The sequence below is a fragment of the Protopterus annectens genome, chromosome 7.part1 (genome assembly GCF_019279795.1).
Source record: "Protopterus annectens isolate FY-2018-M chromosome 7.part1, PAN1.0, whole genome shotgun sequence".
Taxonomy (NCBI): domain Eukaryota; kingdom Metazoa; phylum Chordata; order Ceratodontiformes; family Protopteridae; genus Protopterus; species Protopterus annectens.
In genome coordinates, this window is record NC_056740.1 from 72403771 (window position 1) to 72427791 (window position 24021).

Here is a 24021-nt window from a genome sequence, read left to right on the forward strand (position 1 = left end):
CCTTGTCCACATAACATCTGAGCTGTCTATGTTAATTCAAGGTGAGAAGAATTCTCACTAGAATTCTGTGGAAAAGGGGAAAATAGAAAATGAATGGACCAATTCAAAGACAAATCATTAACTGCCTTGGGCATAAAAGGATGGTTAGGAAAAGGCACTCTCTTCCTGTAAAAAACAAATAATTTGGAACTGCCATGAGTGCTTGAAGTAGAGACCCTGTAGGTAGAAGTAAGGAGCACCAATAACAGTCTTCCAAGCATAATGCTGTAGGGAAGAAGAAACTGCAGTCTCAAAAGGAGGTTGATTTCTCAAGAACAAAATTAGGGTCCAAAGAAGGTAAAGGGAAGTGGAAGTCGTCTCCCTCGGTCAGGCAAATTAACCAGAATGGGCCCAAGATGAGAGAGGACAGCTAGTACATACCTAGTCATATGCGTCTGGTAATTAATAGCCCTGAAAGCTATGGCTGTCCTTATTAGAAGGCAGCAGCTTAGAAGAATACAGCAACTTGGGATGTTTATCAATGACTACAGAAATAGCAGCAGGATCAGAGAAAGGGCTTTGTGCATCAGAAACTTCACAGAGCCTGTCCAGTTTCTTAGGAGCATGAGGTTAAGAGTCAGGGGCCTGAGAAGCTACAGTGAAAGTATCCAGGAGGGCAAGCAGCACTGGAGTGACTGCAGAAAGGCTGAGAAGAATCTATCTGCAAAAGTTCACACGATCTTTTGAACATCAGAATACTGGGAACAATCCCACTTAGAGAGTTCCATCATATGGACCACCATGACCTCAAGGATAATTCCTCCATAGGAGTAAGGAGAAACAGAATCCTCCTCCTCAGACCCCAGGGCAAGAGGAAAACGGATCTGAGAGAAGAAAGCAAAGGACTCCTCACCAGAGTTTAACTCCTCATCAGAGAGATCAGAATCCCTAAGACATGTGGAAGGAGTGAAGACCAAGGAGCAGAAATAGGAACATACATTCCTTGGGGACCTTAAGCACCATAAAGGAGTATTAAAGAGCCACTGAATGAAATCTTTTTTTGTATGTGGCTCCTTAGTCACAAGAGCAACATGCTCAGTTCTCTGCTTCTTTTTAAAAGAAGCATCAGCTTTAACAAATCTATGAGGTTCAGACCCCTGGCTCAATTCAATGAGGGTACCAGGCATCTCTTTCCTAACAAGTTTTTGGGAAATCTCCCTAGGCCCCTCCAAAATAATCTGCCATGGTTCCTCCTCCACATATGCACCAGATGTAGTCAAAGCCTCAGTGGACGTACGGGTATAAAGCTCCATGTCAGCCTCCAAGTGAGTTGCATCAGAGGGAGCCAACAGTGGCACTGAACAGTTCTCGGGCACCTGGTGGGAGCTGGTGCAGGGCAGGAGAGGAATATAAAGGCTTGCACTACTTGTCTCTCTTGGGGGGTGGGGATGGGGACAAGTACCTGGGTACACCTTCCAAGGTAGAATCCCTGGTGAAGGCTGGACATCTACTGCAAGTGCAGTATAGAAGGAAGGGCAAGCTCATTTGGACATGTGCACAAGTGGAGGTGAGTATACACATCACAGAAGACCACTGCATACCCAACCCCTTGGATACTTCAAGCATACCCAAAGGATGCTAAGTTTTTAAAATAGAAATCACTGATTCCTATCATGAGGATGTTGGCTTCCATCTCCCAACTCACTTGACTCTCCCTTTTGGGAATGAATGTGTTATAGGGCTATTGGCCCCACCCACTTGCAAGGAACAAACAGTTCTAGAAAGAAGCTGAAGGGGAAGGCTTCATGATCAGAGAGAGATCAGCCAAAAATAAAACCATGGATCTTTCAAAATAAAATATAAAAACCTAAGAAATGCAACAGACTGAAAAATTGCAATAGTGTCCATACACTTTTCATTTCTATATAGTATACAAGCATTTTAGAAGATATTAAAACAGTACAACCAAGACACTCTTGTCTTTGAAGACCATTACTGTAAAGTCCTTCAAAATAAAAGAACAATGTTTCCTACTTACCCTGTCAATGACTTGTTTGATAGTATGCAGTCGAATGATGCCAGAGCTACGCTGGTCAGTGCCAGCATCCCTTGGTTCACTTTCTGGAAAAAAAAAAAGACAACACGCTTATTCATCTTCCTAGATCTAACAGGCAAGCCAAAAGATTTTTAAGAAGCCCACCTACCACCAGAATTTATACATAATTAATAAACAATAGTTTTAACGCTTTTTAAAGAACATCTGTAGCTCACAAACAAAACTTTTGGGGTTGGGTAAGGAAGGAGTTTATAACTTAGTGATATGCCATGTGATACTTTTTAGCAGTTTCAGTTTACAATTATCTCCCTAGTTTAATAAGAGACATTATTCACATCAATATACTTTCACCCAACCCTGCACTGGCTGCACCATGTTTTTTTCCTCCATCTCCACTCCAACACTACTACAATCATTCAACGCTGTGCTCACCAGAGGATCATTTTCTGCTTCAGATGGTACAATCTGATTCAGTGGGTCATGGATGCCAGCTTCAGACTAAAAGCCAGGGGCCCTTACATGTTTTTGCCCATCTCTTGCTCCTGTGCTAGTCCAAAATATATACAAAAGACATCTTTCAACACTTGTGCACATCACTAGCACAAGGTTCTTCCCGAACCAAAGAGAAACTGCAAAGCCCTACATATTACACATTTTCCAAACTTCCATCAAGGGAAACATCGGTCTTCCCAAGCTTCTACCAACAGGAAAGGTGACTTCCTAACCTTTCACAAGGGAAAGCAGTGCCGTTAAAAGTTCCCATGTCACCTATCTGGAATAGGAAAGTTACCCACTGCTCCCCCCAAACTGGTCCCTTCTGCCAGTTCTCTGATGGTAACCATCTGAAATGTAGGGATCCACTCAGTCCTAAAACATGGACAATGAACAGCTGGAAAACAAAGTGTTACATATACCAAGTCCGAGATGGCCCTTTCCCAGAATACTCACTTTTCTCAGGGGTATGGTGATCAATTGGAGTTGGAATACATAATTTTGGGGGTGGGGGGCTTACCACACACAGCATGGGGTCCCCTGCAAAAAAAGTTTAAAGGAGAAGAGCAGTGTTAGAGATTCGCTCTTCTGGGTTTTTGACCTTTTTTCAGGCTGTCAGCACTCTGTATTTAGAGTGTAGACATTTCAATAAGGAGACATTCTCTGGCATCAAAGTCATTAACTTGAACTCAAATCATCAGAAGCAGACATGAAAGTACAGTTGTGTACACCTACCATAAATGTAGATGTTCGAGTGTATTCACTGTTGCAGTCATTACATTTGGGTAATCTGATGGCAGGTTGCCCTCAGTCGGCCTGATTAACAAAGCCTTGGGTCCTGCATCAGTTGCTGTCCCTCGTCAGGGGTATAAAACATGCAGCCGACGCCATTGCATCAGTTTGTCTTGCCCCAGATGTCAGGTGCCCCCCAAATGGGGAGCAAATAAAATTAAAAACGCAAAAAACATACCTCCAATCCCAAAAGCAAATACAACAAAAGGGCTTTTAAGCATAGTGAAAGAAAGTAGAGGTATAGCCAAAGAAAAATAGGGGGTTGGAGGGAGGGTAACCAGGACTGAAACAGTGAATACACTCTAACATCTACATTTATGGTAAGTGTACACAACTGTACTATGTTCTTCGTGTTTCACTGTTGCAGTCATTACATTTGGGTAGATTCCCAAACTATGGTTGGGTGCAGGGAATTATACAGCATTAGGAACAGCTATAAGGCCCTGCAGGACAGCAGTGGCAAAGCCAGCTCTGGATTTAGAGAAAAGTGGTAAATGGTAATGTTTGGTGAATGTATGAACTGAGCTCCAGGTAGCAGCTTCTAGAATGTCCCTGGTAGGAACACCTCTGAGAAAGGCTGTAGAAGTAGATGCAGCCCTGGTGGAGTGGGATCTAATCCCCTGGGGGATGGTTTTTCCATGGTGCATATAGCAGAAACGAATACAATTGCTTATCCATTTGGAAATGGTTTGCTTTGAAATAGCCTTTCCCTCTGCCCCTGCAGCAAAAGCCACCAGCAGTTTTTCAGATTTTCTTTGAGATTTTGTCCTGTTTAAGTAAAATCTAAGTTGTCTGTGTACATCCAATGAATGTAGAATCCGCCCCCCCCCCCCCCTTGTTCTGTGGATTGGGAATGAAAGTTGGCAAATGTATGGTCTGATTAAGAGCCACACTGGATACCACCTTAGGCATGAAGGATGGACTTGTCCTGAGAGATACGCTGTCCGCATGAAAAATGATGCCATAAGAGCCTGTAATTTGGAAATCCTTCTAGCTGAAGTGACTGCTAAAAGGAAAGCTGTTTTCCAGGAGAGAAATTTTAAGTCTGCAGTAGCAGCTGGCTCGAAAGGAGGGAGAGTGAGCTTTTTCAATACAAAACTGAGGTCCCAGGCAGGGGCTGGAGCTCTCCTGGGTGGTCTTAAACTTTTGGCCCCTCTGAGATACTACTTTAGCAGAGGATGAGAGTAGAGGGGAGGTTCTGTGTTGTAATGAGCTGAAATGGCTGAGGAATGGATTTTTATGGAAAAAAAGGACATGCCCTTGTGAAGCATATCAGTTAAGTATTGTAAAATCTGAGGAATGTTGGGCACTGCTGTGCTTATCCCTTGAGATTGATTCCAGGCACAGACTCTTTTCCATTTGTCAGCATAAGATTTTCTAGTACTAGGCCTTCTCGCCTCCAAATTGACATCCATCACAAGTTTGCTGAGGGATGCTAAGTCTGAATTTAGGTGATTAGCCATGCTGCAAGATTCAAAGTTTGGAGCTGTGTGTGCAGAATTTGGTTGTTCAGCTGAGACAGTAAAAGTAAGGTGTCTGAGGCAGGTGCCACGGTGGAAGGTGTGACACATTGCGCAGGAGTGGGTACCAGTGTTGGAGAGTCCAGTCTGGAACAATCAAAATCATTTTTGGTTTGTCCTGTTTGACTTTTAGTAGAACTCTGGAGAGCAGAGGCAGAGGGGGAAACGCATAGACTGATAGCTTTTTCCAGCTGAAGGATAGACCATCCACTTTCCAGGCTTTTTTGTGACGAGTTCTTGTGCAATATTTGTCCAACTGATGGTTCTGGGGTGAGGCAAAAAGATCTATGTCTGGGCTCCCCCCATTTGCATGTCAACATGTTGAAAACCCATGGTTCCAGTTTCCATTCTTGTGGGTCCATGAGATTTCTGCTTAGTTCGTCTGCCAGAGTATTCAGCTTTCTTGGCAGGAATTGAGCTTGTAGTTGTATTTAGTAGGTCAAAGCTGTGTTCCACAATGCCATGACTAGTCTGCAAAGGGGGTAGGAGTGTGTACCCCCCTGCTTGTTTATGTACCAAATAACCGTGGCGTTGTCTGTCTTCATCATTAATTGTCCTGGATGAAGGTAGTCCTTGAAGGATGTCAGAGCATTCTGTACAGCTAGCATTTCTTTTTGATTGATATGAAGGTGCATTTGATTTGGGCTCCATTTGCCCTGAATGCACTTTCCTGCCAGATGTGCCCCCCCAAGCATAGTCTGATGCATCCGTAGTTAGGGTTTGGGCGGCAGGGGGTGGTGTGAATGGCAGTCCCTCATTTTGGTGGCAGGCCTCTGCCCGCCATAGGAATTCTAGTTGCAGGCAAGGTATGATAGGAATTATTGTTTCCAGGCTGTGACAATGCTGACTCCATAGACTTTTTAAGTACCACTGAAGTTTCCTCATATGCAGTCTTGCATATGGAATTAGAAGAATGCAGGAGGTCATGAACCCCAAGGCTTGTAGTATTTGCCTTGCAGAAAGCAGGGTTTTTTTCCCACCTGTTTGAAGTAAGTCACCAAATTAATTTGCTTCTCTGGTGTAAGGAAATTCATCTGGGCAGTTGTATTCAAGCTTGCACCCAGGAATGTAATTTTTTGAGAGGGTACCAGTTGTGATTTCTTTTTGTTTATAGTGTACCCTAGACAAGTTAGGACCCTTTTTACAAATGCCAGATGGTTTAGAAGAGTGTCCTTGTTTTCTGCCTGAATTAGACAATTGTCCAGGTATGGATATATATGAATATTTCTTTGTCTGCAAAATGCAATTTCTGGAGCCAGGCACTTTGTAAAGACCCTGGGTGCAGTAGATAAGCCAAAGGGCAGTGCAGAGAAAGTACAGTTGTGTACCTACCATAAATGTAGATGTTTGAGTGTATTCTACAAGTAGTATTACTGGCCTGAATTAAACCCTGAGCCAGACCCAGTAAACCACTCCTGCCTAAAGAAATTTGAGGAGAAGTAGAAATAGGCTTGGTTTTCTGATTCTTTGTGACAGGAAAAATGGGGCCAACTGTGTTACTAATGGCAACAGCTGCTTCCTAGGGACTGGCTCAGCATTCTGGCAGAACAGAGGAAACCTTTCCGGTTCCCTCTCTCATAATAGACAACACTGGCTCTCCCTTGCCGAGTGAGGGGACTCCAACAGCCACATACGACGTGGCTGACCCCTGGTCCACAGTGGCTGCAGGTGCTACACCACAGGGATCACAGGTAAAAAATGAGTGGTCTGAGGTACAGCAAATTTCACACCTATCAGCCCCAGAGCCTGGACTGAAGCTCCAAAGGCGGTGGTGTTTCCATATTCATAAAGGATGTACAAACCTCCAGACTGGTAGCCCAACATAACGCATCAGAGATACTTCAGGTGCAGCTAGCAATGGGTAAGACAGCGATTCAGGTCGTAGCTTGTTATAGGTCTCCAACCATGTCCCAAGACTCCTACTCCACATTCCTAAGCACCCTGGAGAATATTAGGATCCAACCTAACACTCTCCTACTGGGCGACTTCAACTACACCTCCATTAACTGGGAAAACTACTCGTGTACCAATACACTTGCCCAACGCTTCCTGGAATTCATTAATTCCAATGCCCTGGACCAGGTCGTTCTTACCCCCACTAGAGGTAGCAACATCCTTGACCTGGTCATTACTAGCATGGGTGACCATTGCTCTACACCAATAGTCAACTCCTCCCTGGTTAGATCTGACCACAAACTAATCACCTTGGAAATCCACACACCCCCCCCACCCCCGCAAAGGTAACCACTACGAAAAACTTCCCCAAAGCTAACTTTGGGCTCCTAAAAACACAGGTGGCTAACTTTACTGCAACCATGCAAATGGAGAATAGTTGCATGACTGCCGAATCATACACCAATGCACTGCACGAACATGTACACAAATGCATGGATCTCACCATATGCAACAGAACCAAGACGCCCTCCTCCAAAAAAAGGAAGCCAATCTTGTGGTCCCCTGCCCTAAACAAACTCTACAACAGAAGGAGGAAACTGATGCAGAATAAGGTGAAGTCCCAAGACTGGAAAAACTCCCTTATCAGCCTCAACAAAAAGTTGAGATCCCTCATCAAATCCTCTAAAGCTAACTATGAAAACAGAATTGCAGCAGATCGTAAAGGCATCCACAAGGCCTTCTATAGTTATGTAAAGAATCTCCACGGCAATACCCAGATTTGCTCTGAGGTACTGCACAATGGTACCTCCTATACCAAACCAACAGATATTGCCAATATACTGGCCAATAGATTCAGTGCCAACTTTACTCTTCCCCCCCCAGGACCAATCACAATACCAGTAGATTGACAGGCACCCAGTATTACCGCTCCACAAGTTAAAACAGCACTGTCCCAATTCCAAGAATACAGCTTTGATGGGACCTGACAATATCCATGGCTGTGTTTTACATGAACTACAGAGTGAAATTACAGTTGTGTACACTTGGCATAAATGTAGATGTTAGAGTGTGTATTCACTGTTGCAGTCATCACACTTGGGGTATCCTGCCAGGGGTAGCCCTCAGTCAGCCCAAATACCAGAGGTTTAGTATTTCTGCGTCGGTTGCTGTCACTCCAGGACTTGCGTCAGGTCGTCAGCAGTATAAAATCAGGCAGCAGACACCATTACATCAGTTTTTCTTGCCCCAACTGTCAGGAGCCCCCAAATAGGGAGCTAGGTTATGGTGGAACAACACCACCAGTAGAAAGTAAATACCAAAATTTCCCTGTAAGGAGAGAGGAAGGAAGAGAGAGAGAGAGTGAGACAAGGGGGATGGAGTGTGCGAAACCAGGACTGCAACAGTGAATACACTCGAACATCTACATTTATGGTAAGTGTACACAACTGTACTATGTTCTTCGTGTTTCACTGTTGCAGTCATCACACTAGGGTTGATTCCCAAAGCTGAAGAAAAGGGTGAAGGCAGTCAAGACGACTGGGGGCTGGCTAGGATGCCCTGCAAGACTGCGGTGGCAAAGCCTGCCCTGGATTTGGAGAGGATAGGCAGGTGGTAATGCTTGGTGAAGGTATGAACAGAAGTCCATGTTGCAGCCTCCGGGATGTCCCTAGTGGGGACCCCTCTGAGAAAAGCTGCAGAGGTGGAGGTTGCCCGGGTGGAATGCGTCTTGACCCCCTTTGGGGGTGGTGTGCTATCCATTTGGAGACGGTTTGTTTGGATATGGCCTTGCCCTCTGCCCCTGCTGTGAAGCTCACTAGCAATTGGTCAGTTTTTCTAAAGGATTTAGTCCTATCCAGATAGAATCTGAGCCATCTGTGCACATCTAGAGAGTGCAGAATCCTTTCCCCCTTGTTTTGTGGGTTAGAGAAAAAGGTGGGCAAATGAACGGATTGGTTGAGAGCCACATTGGACACCACTTTAGGGATGAAGGATGGGTTAGTCCTGAGGGAAACCCTGTCAGCATGGAAAATGATGAAGGGCTCTACAGCCATGAGTACTTGTAGCTCTGAAACTCTTCTAGCTGAAATGATGGCCAGAAGTCAAGGCTGTTTTCCAAGAGAGGAATTTTAACTCTGCTGAAGCTGCAGGCTCAAAGGGGGGTAGGGTGAGCTTTTCCAACACAAAGTGTAGGTCCCAAGCTGGGGTAAGAGCTCTTCAGGGTGGCCTTAAGTTGTTAGAACCTCTTAGGAAATGTTTGATGAGAGGGTGTGAGAAGAGAGATGGCTCTATGCTGTAATGAGCAGAGATGGCAGAGGCATGAATTTTAATAGAAGAGAACAGACCCCTGTGTAGTAGGTCTGTTACGTAATCTAGGATTAGAGGGAGGGAGGGCTGTGCTGTTTTGGCTCCCTTTGCCTGGATTCAGGTGCAAAACCTTTTCCACTTGGCAGCATAGCATTTTCTAGTGCTGGGGCGTCTGGCCTCATATATAACACCCAGGACTTATTTGCTTAGGCTGGCAGCTGGAGGGGAGTTCAGGGAATAAGCCAGGCTGCCAGGTTCAGGGTCTGCAATTGTGGATGCATGAATTCTTCATTCTTCTGGGTCAGGAGTGTTGGGATCTGAGATAGGTGCCATGGTGGCAGGGGTGACCGTCTGCGCAGCAGTGTATACCAGTGCTGGCATGGCCAGCCTGGGGTAATCAAGCTTGCCCTTGGTTTTTCCTCCCTTATTTAAAGCAGTACCCTTGAAGTGGCAGAGGGGGAAATGCATAGATCGAGAGGTTTACCCATTGGAAGGATACAGCATCCACTTTCCAAGCCTTGCTGTGAGGTTCCCTGGTACAGAATTTGCTGAGCTGATGATTGGAGTGGGAGGCAAAGAAGTCCACCTTCAGGATGCCCCCTTTCTGGGTTACAGGGTTGAAGATTCTGTGGTCTAGCAGGTTTCTGCTTAAGTTGTCTGCCAGAGAGTTTAGGGAGCCTGGTAGGAATTGTGCTAGCAGGTGCATTTGGCTGAGGTCGTGTGCCAAAGGGTCAAGGCGAGCCTGCAGGGAAGATAAGAGTGAGTCCCTCCCTGCTTGTTGATATACCACATCACTGTGGTGGTGTCCGTTTTGATCACTAGGGGCCCTGGGGAAAGTAGGGGTCTGAAAGTTGCGATGGCATGTTGAACAGCTAGCATCGCTTTTTGGTTGATGTGCAGATGTATTTGATTTGGGCTTCAATGACCCTGAATGCACCTGCCGTCCAGGTGTGCACCCCAGGCATGGTCTGATGCATCTGTAGTGAGGGCCTGGGCGGCGTGGGGTTGTGAGAAGGGAAGTCCCTTGTTGTGGTTGCATGGTGCTGCCCACCAAAGAAAATCTTTCCTTAGACAAGGTATGATGGTTTCCAGGTCTTGAGGGTGTTCACACCAAAGGTTTTTTAGGTATCACTGTAGTTTCCTCATATGCAGTTTGGCATATGTAATGAGTAGAATGCAGGAGACCATGAACCCTAGAGCTTGCAGGATATTCCTTGCGGATAACTGGGTTCTGGTGGCTAGTTGAGAGAAGTAGCCTATCGGGTAAGCTCCTTTTTCTGGAGTAAGGAATGCCATCTGGGATGCTGTGTCCGGGCTTGCTCCCAGTATACAATTTTTTGCGTGGGGACTAGTTTTGATTTCTTTGCATTGATAGTATACCCCAGAAAGGTCAGTAGGGCCTTTACAAAGGTCAGGTGCTGTGACAGCTTTTCCTGACTGAATCAGGAAATCGTCTAAGTAGGGGTAAATTTGAATATTTCTTTGTCTGCAAAACGCAATGGCTTGAGTCAGACATTTTGTGAAAACTCTGGGAGCAGTGGATAAGCCAAAGGAAAGCGCAGAGAACTGAAAGTGCATAGATCCTGCCCTGAAACATAGATATTTCCTGCAAGATTCCCTTGTTGGGATGTGTAGGTAGGCCTCTTTTAGGTCTAGGGTGGCTAACCAAGCATCCATGGAAAGCATAAGAAGAAGCTGCTGGAGGGCGAGCATTTTGAATTTTATCATCACCAGAAAGGTGTCTAGAATGGATAGATAGAGGATTGGGCAGCAGGTGCCCTCTTTTCTGTGTACCAGGAAGAGTCTGGAATAAAAACCTTGGCCTATCTGGTCGGCAAGGACAAATGTATTGCCCTCATGGAGAGCAGGGAATGGACTTGCTTTTTGGCCGCTGCCCACTGGTTTGGAGGAAGATCTGGGAACCCTTTTGGGGATGGCAGAGTGTGGAAATAAAATTTGTATCCTGGGACACTATGTTGAGGACCCATCGGTCGTTGGTAATGGAGGCCCAGTTGTTTGCATAGAAGAAGAGGTTTCCTTCTAGTGACACAAGTAGGTGAGCAGAGGTAAGGGGTGGAGGTGGAAAGTCATTGTGAGTTCTTACCATAAGGGGTGGCTTACCACTCCCTGTTTTTGAAGAGAAGGAACTCCATTGCTTAGATCTCTGCATTCCTTGGGACTGCTGTCTGGGGGGGTCTGCTTCCCCTGCATCCTGGCTGAGCTGGCCTGGAGGGGGCTGGAAAGGACCAATGCTTGGAGGGGCAATGCCTACTGAACCTCGGAGGCTGGACCTGTTAAAAGTCTTTAACTGTCTACATAGATTTAGTTTTTTTTTTCCCATCTTTTTTAAGACCTCTTCTGCCTTGGTGCCAAACAAATTGTCTTTGCTTGATGGTGCGTCCAATAATTTTGATTTGACATGGCCTGGCAAGGTCTGTTCCTTAAGTCAAGCATTCCTTCTAAGGACAGAACCAGTGACTGCTGCCCTGCAAGATGCTTCTAGGGCGTCAAAGCCACATTGCAAGGTGTGCTTAGTAACTTGGGTTGCAGAATGCATAAGCTCTTGTAATTCTTTATTTTCTGCACAAGCAGGAAAGGAAGATATTTTTGTTTGAGGAGTTCCGTGGTATGCTGCTGATATTTCAGCATGTGGAAATGACAATTTTGTGCTCTAATAGCAAGAGTTGCAGAGGTGTATATTTTTTTACCCCATCTGTCTAAATCTCGGGAATCCCTGTCTGAGGGGGTGGGATTCTTAGCTGAGGTTGCTTTAATTCCTTTAGGTCCTTGGGAGATGACCTCTGGGTCAGCAGTAGGAGTTTTGAAAAGGAATTTATGAGAGTCAGGGACTCTGTGGTACCTGTCAGCTTTACTGGGAGCAGGAGGAAGGGTGTCAGGAGTCAAACTGGATTTCATAGAAACATCATCCACAACATCCAGGACAGGAGGAATGGCTAAAGGTCTGTGCTGTGGTAAATTTAAGAATTCCCAGAGTCTCTTTTTTTTGACAGAGGATAGTCCTGACATTCCCACTGGAAATGCTCCCTTAAAGTATGTAGGGTTTCACCAAATGAAAAATTCTTGGGAAGAGAGGCAGAAGGAATGGATTCCTCTGCATCAGAATCTTCATAAGCAGAGAGGGGTTGCATGTCTTCATATTCAGAAACCTCAGAATCATCGGACTTCTGTTTAGATAAAAAGTACAGTTTTGTACCTACCATAAATGTAGATGTCCGAACAGAATAGCATCTGCAGTCCTTACAAATGGGTTGTCCTGTCATCAGGCAGCCCTTCGGTTGGCCGGATTCCAAAGTCTGGGTCTGGCCTCGGCTGGTGTCGCACTTCACCCGACGTCATCTCTGCTGGTCTTCGGGTATAAAGGCATCAGCCGACGCCATTTTCCTCAGTGTTTCTTGCCCCAGATGCCAGTTGCCCTCTTGGTAAGCTAAATTTTTGGATAAATGCCAATGTTTCCAAAAAGTAGAAGGCGAACACAAAAAATAAGCATGTATGTACATATATACAAACAAATACACCATAAGAAATCCCCCCCCAGCTAGCTATTAGGTGGGTAAATACCCTAGGAGTACCACAGAGGGGAAGGAGGGAGGGTAATCCTGACTGCAGATGCTATCCTGTTCGGACATCTACATTTATGGTAGGTACAAAACTGTACCATGTCCTTCAAGGATGCATCTGCAGTCCTTACAAATGGGTAGAATACCATAGCCAAACTAGGGGAGAAGGAAGAAGAATTATGGTGTAGTCAGGATCCCTTGCAAAACAGCAGTGGCAAACCCTGCTCGGGATCTAGAGTATAGAGGTAAGTTATAATGCTTGGCAAATGTATGCACGGAGGTCCAAGTAGCAGCCTCAATAATGTCCTTGGTAGCCACTCCTCGTAAGAAAGCTGTGGTAGTGGCTGTAGCCCTTGTAGAATGAGGCCTTATGTTCTGTGGAATTTGTTTTCCATGGTAGGAGTAACAGAATCTTATGCAATTTCCTATCCACTTGGAGATTGTCTGTTTGGAAATTGCTTTTCCTTCCCTTCCTGTTGCATAAGCTACTAGAAGCTGGTCAGTCTTCCTATTCCCTTGGTTCTGTCCAGGTAGTAGCGCAACTGTCTATGTACATCCAAGGTATGCAGCAGTCTTTCCCCCCTGTTCTGTGGATTGGGGAAGAAGGTAGGTAGGTGAATTGCCTGGTTTAGAGATACTCTGGATACCACCTTAGGCATAATGTAGGACACTCTATCTTGATGGAAGATTAGGAAGGGTTGTACTGCCATTAAGGCCTGTAGTTCCGAAACCCTTCTTGCTGAAGTAATTGCCAGTAGGAAAGCAGTTTTCCAGGATAGGTGTTGAAGATCTGCTGTTGCTGCTGGTTCGAATGGAGGGAGTGTCAATTTTTCTAGCACAAAGTTCAAGTCCCATGCTGGTAATGGTGGTTTCCTAAGAGGTTTTACATTCTTGATTCCTCTGAGGAACTGCCTGAGTAGAGGGTGTGAGAAGACAGGGGGATTGAAGCTGTATTCTGCAGAAATAGCTGATGCATGTATCTTGATGGAGGAATAGGACTGACACATCTTTCCCTCTTTCAGTACTCCAAATGACAAACCTTTTCCATTTTCCTGCATAGTTCCGTCTTGTTGAGGGTCTGCGGGCCTCAAGGATAATGTCTTTAACCCTTTGGGATAAATCTGGGTTAGTTGCTCCTATGTAATGTTCCAGGCAGTCAGTTGCAGAGTTTTCAGGTTTGGATGCAGGATGTTGTAGTCGCTCTGAGTTAACATCAAAGGAATCAGGGGTAGTGTCCACGTTCCCTCCCGAGACATGCTCCTCAGCAATGGATACCAATGTTGTCTTGGCCAATTTGGAGCTATCAGAATTATCCTTGGACGTTCCTCTTTGATTTTCAGTAGTACCTTGTGCATCAAAGGAAGAGGTGGAAATGCATATGCTGTCAGGCCTTTCCAACTGAAGGATAGAGAGTCCACCTTCCAAGCAAGTGGGTGGTATGTCCTTGTGCAGAATTTCTTGAGCTGGTGATTTAGTGGGGATGCGAATAGGTCTATTTGTGGCATTCCCCATTTCCTTGTGATGGCCTTGAAGATGTCCGGGTGTAGCATCCATTCGTGAGCATCCGAGGTAGTTCTGCTTAACATGTCTGCTAGGATGTTTTCTTTTCCCGGCACAAATATTGCCTGTAACTGAATGTTGTAGCTCAGAGCCATATTCCATAGGTCCAGAGCCATTCGACATAGGGGTATGAATGAGTGCCTCCCTGTTTGTTGATGTACCACATGACTGTGGTGTTGTCTGTCCTTATCATCAATTGGCCTTCTTTGAGGAATGGTCTGAAATTCTGGATTGCTAGTTTTACTGCCAGCATTTCTTTTGATTTATGTGCAGGTGCAGCTGATCTGGAGTCCATAAGCCTTGAATGCATTTGTCCAACATGTGGGCCCCCAACCTAGGTCTGAGGCGTCCGTTGTGATGGTTTGGCTTGCTTGAATGTTGTGGAAGGACAAACCTGGGTTTGCCTGGCATGCTTGAGCCCACCATAGGAATTCTTGTTTCAGGCATGGGATTAGTGGTATTTCTGTTTCTAAGCTGTGCCTGTGTTGAGACCATAAATTCTTTAGGTACCACTGTAGCTTTCTCATATGCAGTCTGGCATGGGGGACCAGGATTATGCAGGATGCCATGAAGCCCAAGGCCTTCAGAACTTTCCTTGCTGTTAGTTTGTTCTGCTTTGTTAATGCCAAGAAGTAAAGAGGAAGTTGATCTTGTTTTTCTGCAGTTAGGAATGCCATCTGTTTTACTGTGTCCAATTCTGCACCCAAGAATGTTCTTGTTTGGGATGGTATCAGTCTTGACTTTTTTAAATTGACTGTGTATCCCAGGGCTTGTAGTAAGCAAATGACTCTTTGTAAGTCTTGTGTCAGCTTGCTTTGGTTGTCCGCTTGTATCAGGCAGTCGTCCAGGTATGGGTAAATTTGGATTCCCTGTAGCCTGCAATGAGCGATTACTGATGCCAGGCATTTCGTGAACACTCTCGGCGCAGTAGATAAGCCAAAGGGCAATGCTGAGAATTGATAATGCTCTGATCCTGCAAGAAATCTGAGGTATCTTCTGCAATTTGGTCGTATGGGGACGTGCAGGTATGCCTCCTTGAGATCTAGAGTTACCAGCCAACACTCCTTGCCCAGCATGGGAAGAAGTTGCTGTAGGGTCAGCATTTTGAATTTTGGAACAATGATGAATGTGTTTAAAGCGGACAGGTCGAAAATAGGTCTCCAATTTTTCTCTTTTCTTGGTACTACGAAAAGTCTGGAGTAAAATCCTTTGCCCTGTTCTGTAGGTGGTACCCTTTCCACAGCTCTCATGTTTGTTAATTGAGCTATTTGTTTTAGAGCTTCTGTCTTTTGATTTGGTGGTAGGTTTGGCATTCCACTTTTTACTGGTAAGGTGTGGAAATGAAACCTGTAGCCTTGGTCTATAGTTTGCAAAATCCACTTGTCTCTTGTGATATAGTGCCAATTTTTTGAAAATAAGGCTAACTTTCCGCCTAAGGGTGCTGCTATTTGTTCCCTGGTAGGCGGTGTCAGAGCCAAGTCACTGTGATTGACCTGTTACAGTGGTAGTGGTTGTGTCTGTGCCTCATTGGTTATTGCCTTGCCACTGACGTCCTCTGTAGGCACCTCCTCTGGACTGATTTCTGCCTCTGGAACGTCTATTCCTGCCTCTCTGAGATTTAGAGGAGTCTGGAAAGGACCAATTTTTGGAAGGCCAGTTCCTGCTAAACCTTGGGGGCTGAACCTGTAAGAAATCTTTAACTGTTTGTACAGATTTTGCCTTCTCTTCCATTTTCTTCACTACTTGTTGGGCAGGAGGACCAAATAGACTGACCTTATCCATAGGAGCATCTAATAGCTTTGTTTTAACATGATCCGGTAAGACCTGCTCTTTCAACCATGCATGCCTTTTTATAACTGTGCCAGTCATGGCTGATCTAAATGAAGCCTCCAGTGCATCATAGCCACATTTTAAAGAATGGTTACTAACCTGCTGAATGTTATTCACCATTTCTAAAACATATTTCTTATCTAAGGACTCATCAGAGGACAGTTTCTTAGTTAACTGATCAAGCATAAACTCTTGGTATTGGATCATATGAAACTGACAGTTCAAAGCTCTAGCTGAGAGAGTAGCAGAGGTGTATACTTTTTTACCCCATCTCTCTAAGGACCTGGATTCCCTTTCAGAAGGGAGAGGGTTTTTCGCTGAGGTCGAGGCAACTGCCTTAGGCCCCTGGGAGATAGTCTCAGGATCTGCAAGAGGAGCCTTGTATAAGTGGTGATGAGTGTCCGGTACCCTGTAAAACCTATCGGGCTTGGCATGGGCTGGAGGTAAAGTATCAGGAGCAGTGCAAGCATCATTGAATGCATCATCCACAACAGGAAGAACTGGAGGCATAGCTAAGGGCCTATGTTGCGGTAAGTGTAGAAAGGTCCTAAGCCTTTTTCTTGAATCTGAGAAATCTTGTCCCTGCCATTGGAATTGCTCTCTCATGGCATGTAAGGTTTCCCCAAAGGAAAATTCCTCTGGTGGAGAGGCAGAAAGTATAGATTCCTCAGCATCGGAATCTTCATAAGTAGAAAAAGGAGCCTCTGGATGGTCTGTATTGTCTGAATCATCAGAAGAGTCATCAGAGGACACTGGCTCAGGGGGCTCTGCTCTAGGTCTCTTTTCTGGAGGTTGAGAGGCCCTGTCTGGGTGAGATTGGGATCCCCTTATTAAAGAGATGAGATCCTCTGCCAGAGTAAGCATTTGGGAACTGGAACTGGGCCTGTGAGAGGGGGGCTTAACAGGTACAGACTTGGCAGTTTTGGCTGCTTTAGCCCTGGCAAAGGCCTTTATAGACATGGCTGCAGGAGGCCTAGCAGCACCACGTGCTGGGGTAGAGACATCCAAAGGGATGGTGTCCGATAATTCTAGAGAAACCACATTAGTAGGCAAAATTTCAGAGGCCGATTCAACTTGGGTAGCAGGGGCCTTGGTAGTAGTCATGGATTCGGCTGAAGATTGACCCGTTTGCTCGGTTTCGGCCGAAACCGAGACGCTCGCGGTTTGCTTAACCGTGGTTTCGGCCGAAACCGCGGACCGCGAGTGCCGGTCTTTTTCTTTGAGTTTCTTAACAATTTGAGAAGTCGGAGGATCCGACGGCATAATGTACGCAAAATCTGAGCCGAAAAACTGTTCAGCAAACTCCGACCGACGCCTAAGCGTTCGTCGGTTGAAGGAAGCACAGGCTAAACAGGCTGCTACGTCGTGGTCTGGGCCTAAACAAGGTAAGCAGTAAGAGTGGAAATCTTTATGAGGTATTTGTTTCCCACAAGTTAAACAGTTATTCACTTTTTCTGACATCGGCTGAGGCAAGAAAGAGTCCCCAATGGGGTACTTAGCTTTTTAGAAGTCTTCGAAGTAGTATTCGGTAGTAGTAATCTCTGGATCTGACCGACCGGCACTTGCGAACAGCTTCTGCTTGGCCACGCGCAAGAAAGACTGAGGAAAATGGCGTCGGCTGATGCCTTTATACCCGAAGACCAGCAGAGATGACGTCGGGTGAAGTGCGACACCAGCCGAGGCCAGACCCAGACTTTGGAATCCGGCCGACCGAAGGGCTGCCTGACGACAGGACAACCCATTTGTAAGGACTGCAGATGCATCCTTGAAGGACATCTACTGAGGACAAGTCTCTTTCTTTTGGAAGGGGTAGCCTGGCTTGCCCTAATAATCATAATAAGGTCTTCCACCATTTTAAGCATTTTAGATTGAGGCATGGAAGCAGGTGTCTGAGCTTGGGTCGTCGTTTTTTTAGGCATAGTTCATACCCTGGGCCTTAGAAACACAGTAGTTTTATAAAGAACTGAAGACACGAAAGAAGTTGTCAGTTTGTGTCGAGTATCGGTAGTGCGAAGAACTTCCTCAGAAGCCTGTGCCTGCTCACCGGCTCCGGACCCATCCATGGTAGAGACATCTGTAGGATCCTTAGTCGAAGAGTATCACGGCATACTGGACTCCGAACGGGTCTTGGTAGCAACCTGTAAATCTAGAGAAGTGGGCATCAGGGGCTGCGAAAGCACCTCACTGAGGATCGGAGAACTGACGACTAACTTAAAAAAAGCATTGTTGGCAGTTTTGGACCTGTGTGGTCTGTCTTTATCCTTATGTTTTTTCGGAAGATCGGTAGTCGGATGGCTTACTGAAGCCATATCGGAATACGAGGACTGAGAGAGAAAACATTTAGCTACAATAAGGGCCCAACGCCGTACAGTTCTGGCGTTGAACAAAACACAAAAGCGACAGTGAGGAACGTCGTGGTCTGAGCCTAAACTGGTGACGCAGTAAGAATGGAAGTCTCGATGTGGTATTTGCTTTCCACAGATGAGACAATTGTTAACTTTTTCTGACATCGGTTAGAACAAGAAAAAAGGATCCCCAACGGGGTACTTAGCTTTAGAAGACTTCAACGTCAGTTCGGAAACGAAAACTCAGGTAGCGGCCGACCGGCACTCATGCAAACTGCTTCTGCTTTCGGCTCCTCTGCAAGAAAGACTGATGTAATGGCATCGGCTGCCTGATTTTATAAGACTAATGACTGGACGTCAGTCCTGGGGCGACAACAACTGATGCAGAAATACTAAGCCTCTGGTATTCGGGCCGAATGAGGGCTACCCCTGGTAGGATAACCCAAGTGTGATGACTGCAACAGTGAAACACGAAGAACATCTGGCACCTCACCTGTGTGCCCTGTTCAATCACAGCCTCACCTTAGGCTTTGTCCCTACCGAACGGCGCACTACTATAGTCAGCCCTCTCCACAAAGCAGGAGTGACTACAGACCCTGGGAACTATTGCCACATTAGCCTGACAAGTCTGATGTGGAAAGCTATGGAACGTATCATCATGGACCTAATAAACAAGGATACAGGGAATCTCCAAACTCTGGATACCACACGGTTTGATTTTGATTTTGAAGGGTAGATCATGCCTGCTCAACTTGGTCGACTTCTTTGAGTCAGTCACCAGAGCTGTGGATGAAGGTAAGGTGGTACATACAGCCTACCTTGATCTGGCCAAGACCTTTGACATCATTCCCCACTCAGCAATCACAGAAAAACTCACTAAGCTAGGCATCAACCCCTATATCACTAGGTGGGTTACAAACTGGCTCACAGGTAGAACCCACAGTGTGAAAGAAGCTGACTCCAAGTCAGACTGCCGACCAGTCATGAGTGGAGTCCCACAGGGATCGGTCCTGGGTCCTCTCCTGTTTGGTATCGACTTCTCAAAAGTCCGTGCCAACACGAAGGGACTCTGGCTGACAAAGTTCGCAGATGATTGCAAGTTGGGAGCCATTAACTCCCCAAGTGATGTTGGCATCCTACAGAAAGGCCTCAATGAGACCAATGACTAGTGTCAGAATCATGGCCTTAAGCTCAATGCCAAAAAATGTGTAGTCATCCCCTTTGGAAAAAGCCCAGTTCCCATGAATTACCACATCGACTGTAGTCCAATGAACACAGAAGGCGTTACAGGAGATCTGGGAACACAGGTTGACAGCAACCTCTCTTTTCACCACCACACTGCCACTGTGGTCAGAAAGTCCTTCTATGTGGCACATCTCATTACTAAGGGTTTTGCATCCAGGAAGAGAGGTCAGTGTCTCCCTCTACTCTTCCCTCATTAGGCCAATCATTGAGTACAATGCCCCATTTGGCATGTACCTCACTAAACACCTGCAACAACTGGAGAGGCTGCAAAAGTACTGCACAAAAAGGATCCTAGGCCTTAAACACTTGCCCTATATGGACAGATTCAAAAAAACTCCAACTGTCTCATATCGCCTTAGAGGCAATCTCTGCTCGACTTACAAAGCCACGTCTGACCCAGCTCTGTTAGAAATGCTACATCTAAAGAAATCCCAATCCCTCCACACCACATGCTCCAGAGACCTCAACCTCATTACCACAATCAAGAGAATGTGCTGGAGGGACAGGTTCATAACCCAGAGACTGCCCATGCTATGGAATAGACTTCCCATACATGTCAAACAGAGCACTTCTCTGGCCCCCTTCAAGAAAAAGTTTGATGAGTGGAAGGGAAATTCACCCCGGGGATCACTCCAGTGGCTCTACTTGACAGAGGCACTGGGAACTAAGGTCGGGTGGCACGATGCCAGGGTAATCCTATGGGCTAGGCTTGTAAAGGCTCCAGGGCCGTTAGCCTAGTACACATCTATGAACCCTGCTAGTTTTAAAATAACTTTCCCGAGCAAGAAAATTAACAAAACAAACAAATTAAAGAAAATGGAAGTTTTTTCCCCAAAGGGAACTTATTTTCCCAGTAAAGGAAAGCACAAGCCGACCATTAACCTTAAGTCTCAGAAGTGTACTCTTCGGCAGTAATAAAGCTCTGAAGGGCTTCGTGCCCAGACTTGTTTTTCAGTCAGCTCAGCTCAATCTGCTTGATGGGTGCATGGAAGGTGCCTTGAAGCTTTGGAAGCAGGATATAGCCCATATAGCTAAGGCTTCTGCAGCAGTGTTCAATATTAGGATCATAATCAGTGTCTCACTTTTACTTTATCTTGCATCTTTATTTTAGTTTTTAATGTTACATGATCTGAAACAGTTACGTGACATATGTCAAAGCTTTCAATTAAATACACATGCACTTGTGAAATATAACTTAAACTTAGCTAAGCCAAGTTATTAAATCTTGGAGAATAACAGTAAAGTCTGTCAGAGTTTCAGCAACTGATTTGACATATTCCAATCTAAACATTCCAATATAATTCTTCAGAAGTTTATCCTCTCATTATATTTTCCCCTCTCGATCACCTTGGTACATCCTCACTACTGGAAACCAGGTTTTAGTCCCCACTATAAAAAAAATATTCCTTGGTGAAAGCTGATAATTTCTCCCACAATCTGCTTAAGATCCGTAATAGTAGTTTCAGAATATAAATGCAGGCCAGCTTAAATCCTCCCTCCCCTGCCATGACAATGCAATTGCTCTAGAGCAAACTGTTGATGTGGTCCTTGCCAACTTAACCCCTGAATATACTCCACTCCCTGTATCTCCTCAACCCTAGTCAAATTTGACCACTAGTCAGTAATCTTCTCTGTCACGCTTAGTGCTACTACCCCACCACCAACTAAAACTGTCTTTAGGTACTTCACCAGGGTAAAACTACTTTAACTTGTAGATAACCTATGTAAAAGTACCAAACAATCCCCTGCAAACAGATCTGACAGAGCTGCCAAATCCATCTCTGAAATTTATCAAAAGCTAAATAGATGTATAGAAATGCTAGTAACAGTCCTCCCTTAATATAGCAGTAAATTCAAGAATAAACCTCACTGGTGGATTGCCTGTGTTAAAATGTACACGAAAAGAAGGAAAATGATAAAAAGTTGTCAAATTCCCATTCCCTTTGCCAAGGACTACAAGGAAATGCACCACAAAGGAACTTAACAGTACTGTCAGAAAGAGTAGAAAAGATTTAGAGCTTACAGATACCAAAAGGACTACATCTTTTCTTTAAGTTAGGGAATTAAGGAATAATGTCCAGCAATGCACTAGGCTCATCCATAATGACATCACATATTCCAGTCTTAAAGGTAGAACAAGCAAATTAGTTGATAAATTTAGTACTAACTTTACCCTATCTACTCAAACTGTTACCATTATTATCCCTGAAAATAAAGCTTCCCTGAAATCACCTTGGAAAAAACCTTAAAATTCCAGCCAAACACTAAAAGTAATACTTTTATGAGACCAGACAACATACCAGGCTGCATTCACATCAGTACTAAGCATGTACTATCTGTGCCTGTACCTAAAATTTTCAACCTCAGTCTATCCAGAGAATAACAGGCCCATCACCCTCATTAGCCATACATGAAAAGCCATAGAACGTATCATAGCAGAGCTCATTTATTCAGAAACGGGCAAATTAAAAGATCTACAGCCCAATCAGTTTGGTTTTGGTTAAGGGCAGTTCCTGTCTCCTGAACATAAGAATCTTAGTTGAAAAGGTTACCTAGGCTGTGGGCAGTAGACACACCATGCACACTGCTAATCTTGATCTGGCCAAGGACTCTGACAATATCCCCCCATACTGGTATTGTTGAAAAATTATGTAAACCCCTAAGTTATCCACCGGATTGCATATTGGCATTCAACAGAGCCCAGGATGTGCAAGTTGCTGATGCATCCAAGGGTAACACAGGGATCATGGATATGCCCTTTGTTGTTTGTCATTTATTTTGCAAACATCGAGTTTGATACCCCTTAAGTGTGTCTGACCAAGTTGGACACCGTTATCTGCTCATTCATTGATACTACACAGCTCCAGCAAGGGCTGGAATATGTATATTTTTGTGCACTGAAAATTGCCTCAATTTAAATACAAAGAAGTGCAACAGAGTAGCATTCAATAAAAATGCTGCCCCCACTTCATTTGTTTTAATGGTACTCTTCTTCAAACACCGTCCTAACAGACCTAGGTGCTTACGTGGACAATTCTCTCTCTCATTCAGTCACGTTCAAAGGTGTATACCAGACTAACACACTGTAGGGCCCTTATAAGCCTAGCCATGAAACCCAAATGTGACCCACAAATTTGATTTATATAGGGGGGATTGAATCACTCCCTCTGTCCATCACAGACAGACACTAGACCATAGGGTGAATTTCCAATTACCCTTCCAGTGGTCCAAGCTGTGCTTAAATAGGGTCTAGGGGGAACTCTTGCTTCACAAGGATAAGGAGCCCATTCCAGAGAATGAGAGTTTTTTGATAAACATCTCTCTCTCTCCAATATGTCCTACTTATGTTGCAAGCAAAAAAGCAGGTCTTTTGATCTAGTAGCTCTGATGCTGTTTTGTGGACGTGCAAATAGTTCATTAAAACGTCATCCAGGGATACCTTACATGCCAGGCAAAGATCACCTTTCAGTAGTCTGTATGACACAGAGTATATAGAGAGGGTTTTGAGGTGATCAGCTTAGGACATTTTGCTTATTCCCTGTATTCCTTTTGTAAGGAACCTTTGTCGACATTCCACTTGCTGGCATGTGTCTGATCAGGGTACATACCAAAGTGGGTATTATAATCTGATGGGTCTGATGGTGGCTCAGTACAGTGGTACAATGACTTCTCTGGACCTAGGTTTCATGCCCTTAATTATACGCTGATCCACAGAGAAGGATTTTCATACTACATCAGTAACCTAGCCTTTGACCAACATGTGTCCATCGACATGAGTTCCCAGATCCCTGACTAGTGAATCAATGTTTAGGTATGTTTTATTAGTGATGTAGCTACCCAGAGTGCCTGACTTCGCAAAGGTTACTATTATAATACATTTCTTAGCACTGAGTTTTAAGTTATGGCATTGGCATCAACCATTTGTCAGTGTTGGACCTTCTTGAAAGGTGTTCTTATGTTTGGGGATTCAATGACTGCTCCCAGTTTGCAGTCATCTGCAAACTTGGTCAGACAGAGGCCTGTGATATTGGCTTTGACCTTCAAGCAGTAGATGCCAAAGAGGAGCAGGCCCAGCACAGAGACCCAAGGACTCCATTGGTGACTAGCTTTTTTGTGGAGGTAGCCTAAGCGATCCTAACTTCTTGGATCCCACGTGTGAGCAAGTGAGTTATTCAGCATGTTATAAAAAGAAGTTATGTTCTTACCATAACATTCCATGTGAATTGTTCATCTCGCCTTTGTTCTTACACACGGGTTCAGAGCCGATCCTCAGCTCAGAGTCGGACACTTCACAAGCTCTGCATCTAAGAGAAAGCTCGAGGCACAGTCTGTATCCCATGATCCGCCTCTACCATCCCTCAGATCTAGTTTTCAAGAACCAGAATGCACTAGTAACCACTGCGTCCAACGCTCACGCAATCACA

At 45.0% G+C, this 24021-nt stretch overlaps 1 protein-coding gene across 7 annotated transcripts in view; it reads right to left on the bottom strand.

The window, feature by feature from the left end:
• The window catches only part of TJP1 (tight junction protein 1), a 2268071-nt gene that overhangs the window by 1245409 nt on the left and 998641 nt on the right, over nucleotides 1-24021 (bottom strand). For all 7 annotated transcript variants that reach the window (XM_044078564.1, XM_044078565.1, XM_044078562.1 and 4 more), the window contains exon 15: nucleotides 2018-2100. In XM_044078564.1, coding sequence (XP_043934499.1) covers nucleotides 2018-2100 — 83 coding nt within the window. The remainder of the gene's footprint in view (nucleotides 1-2017; nucleotides 2101-24021) is intronic.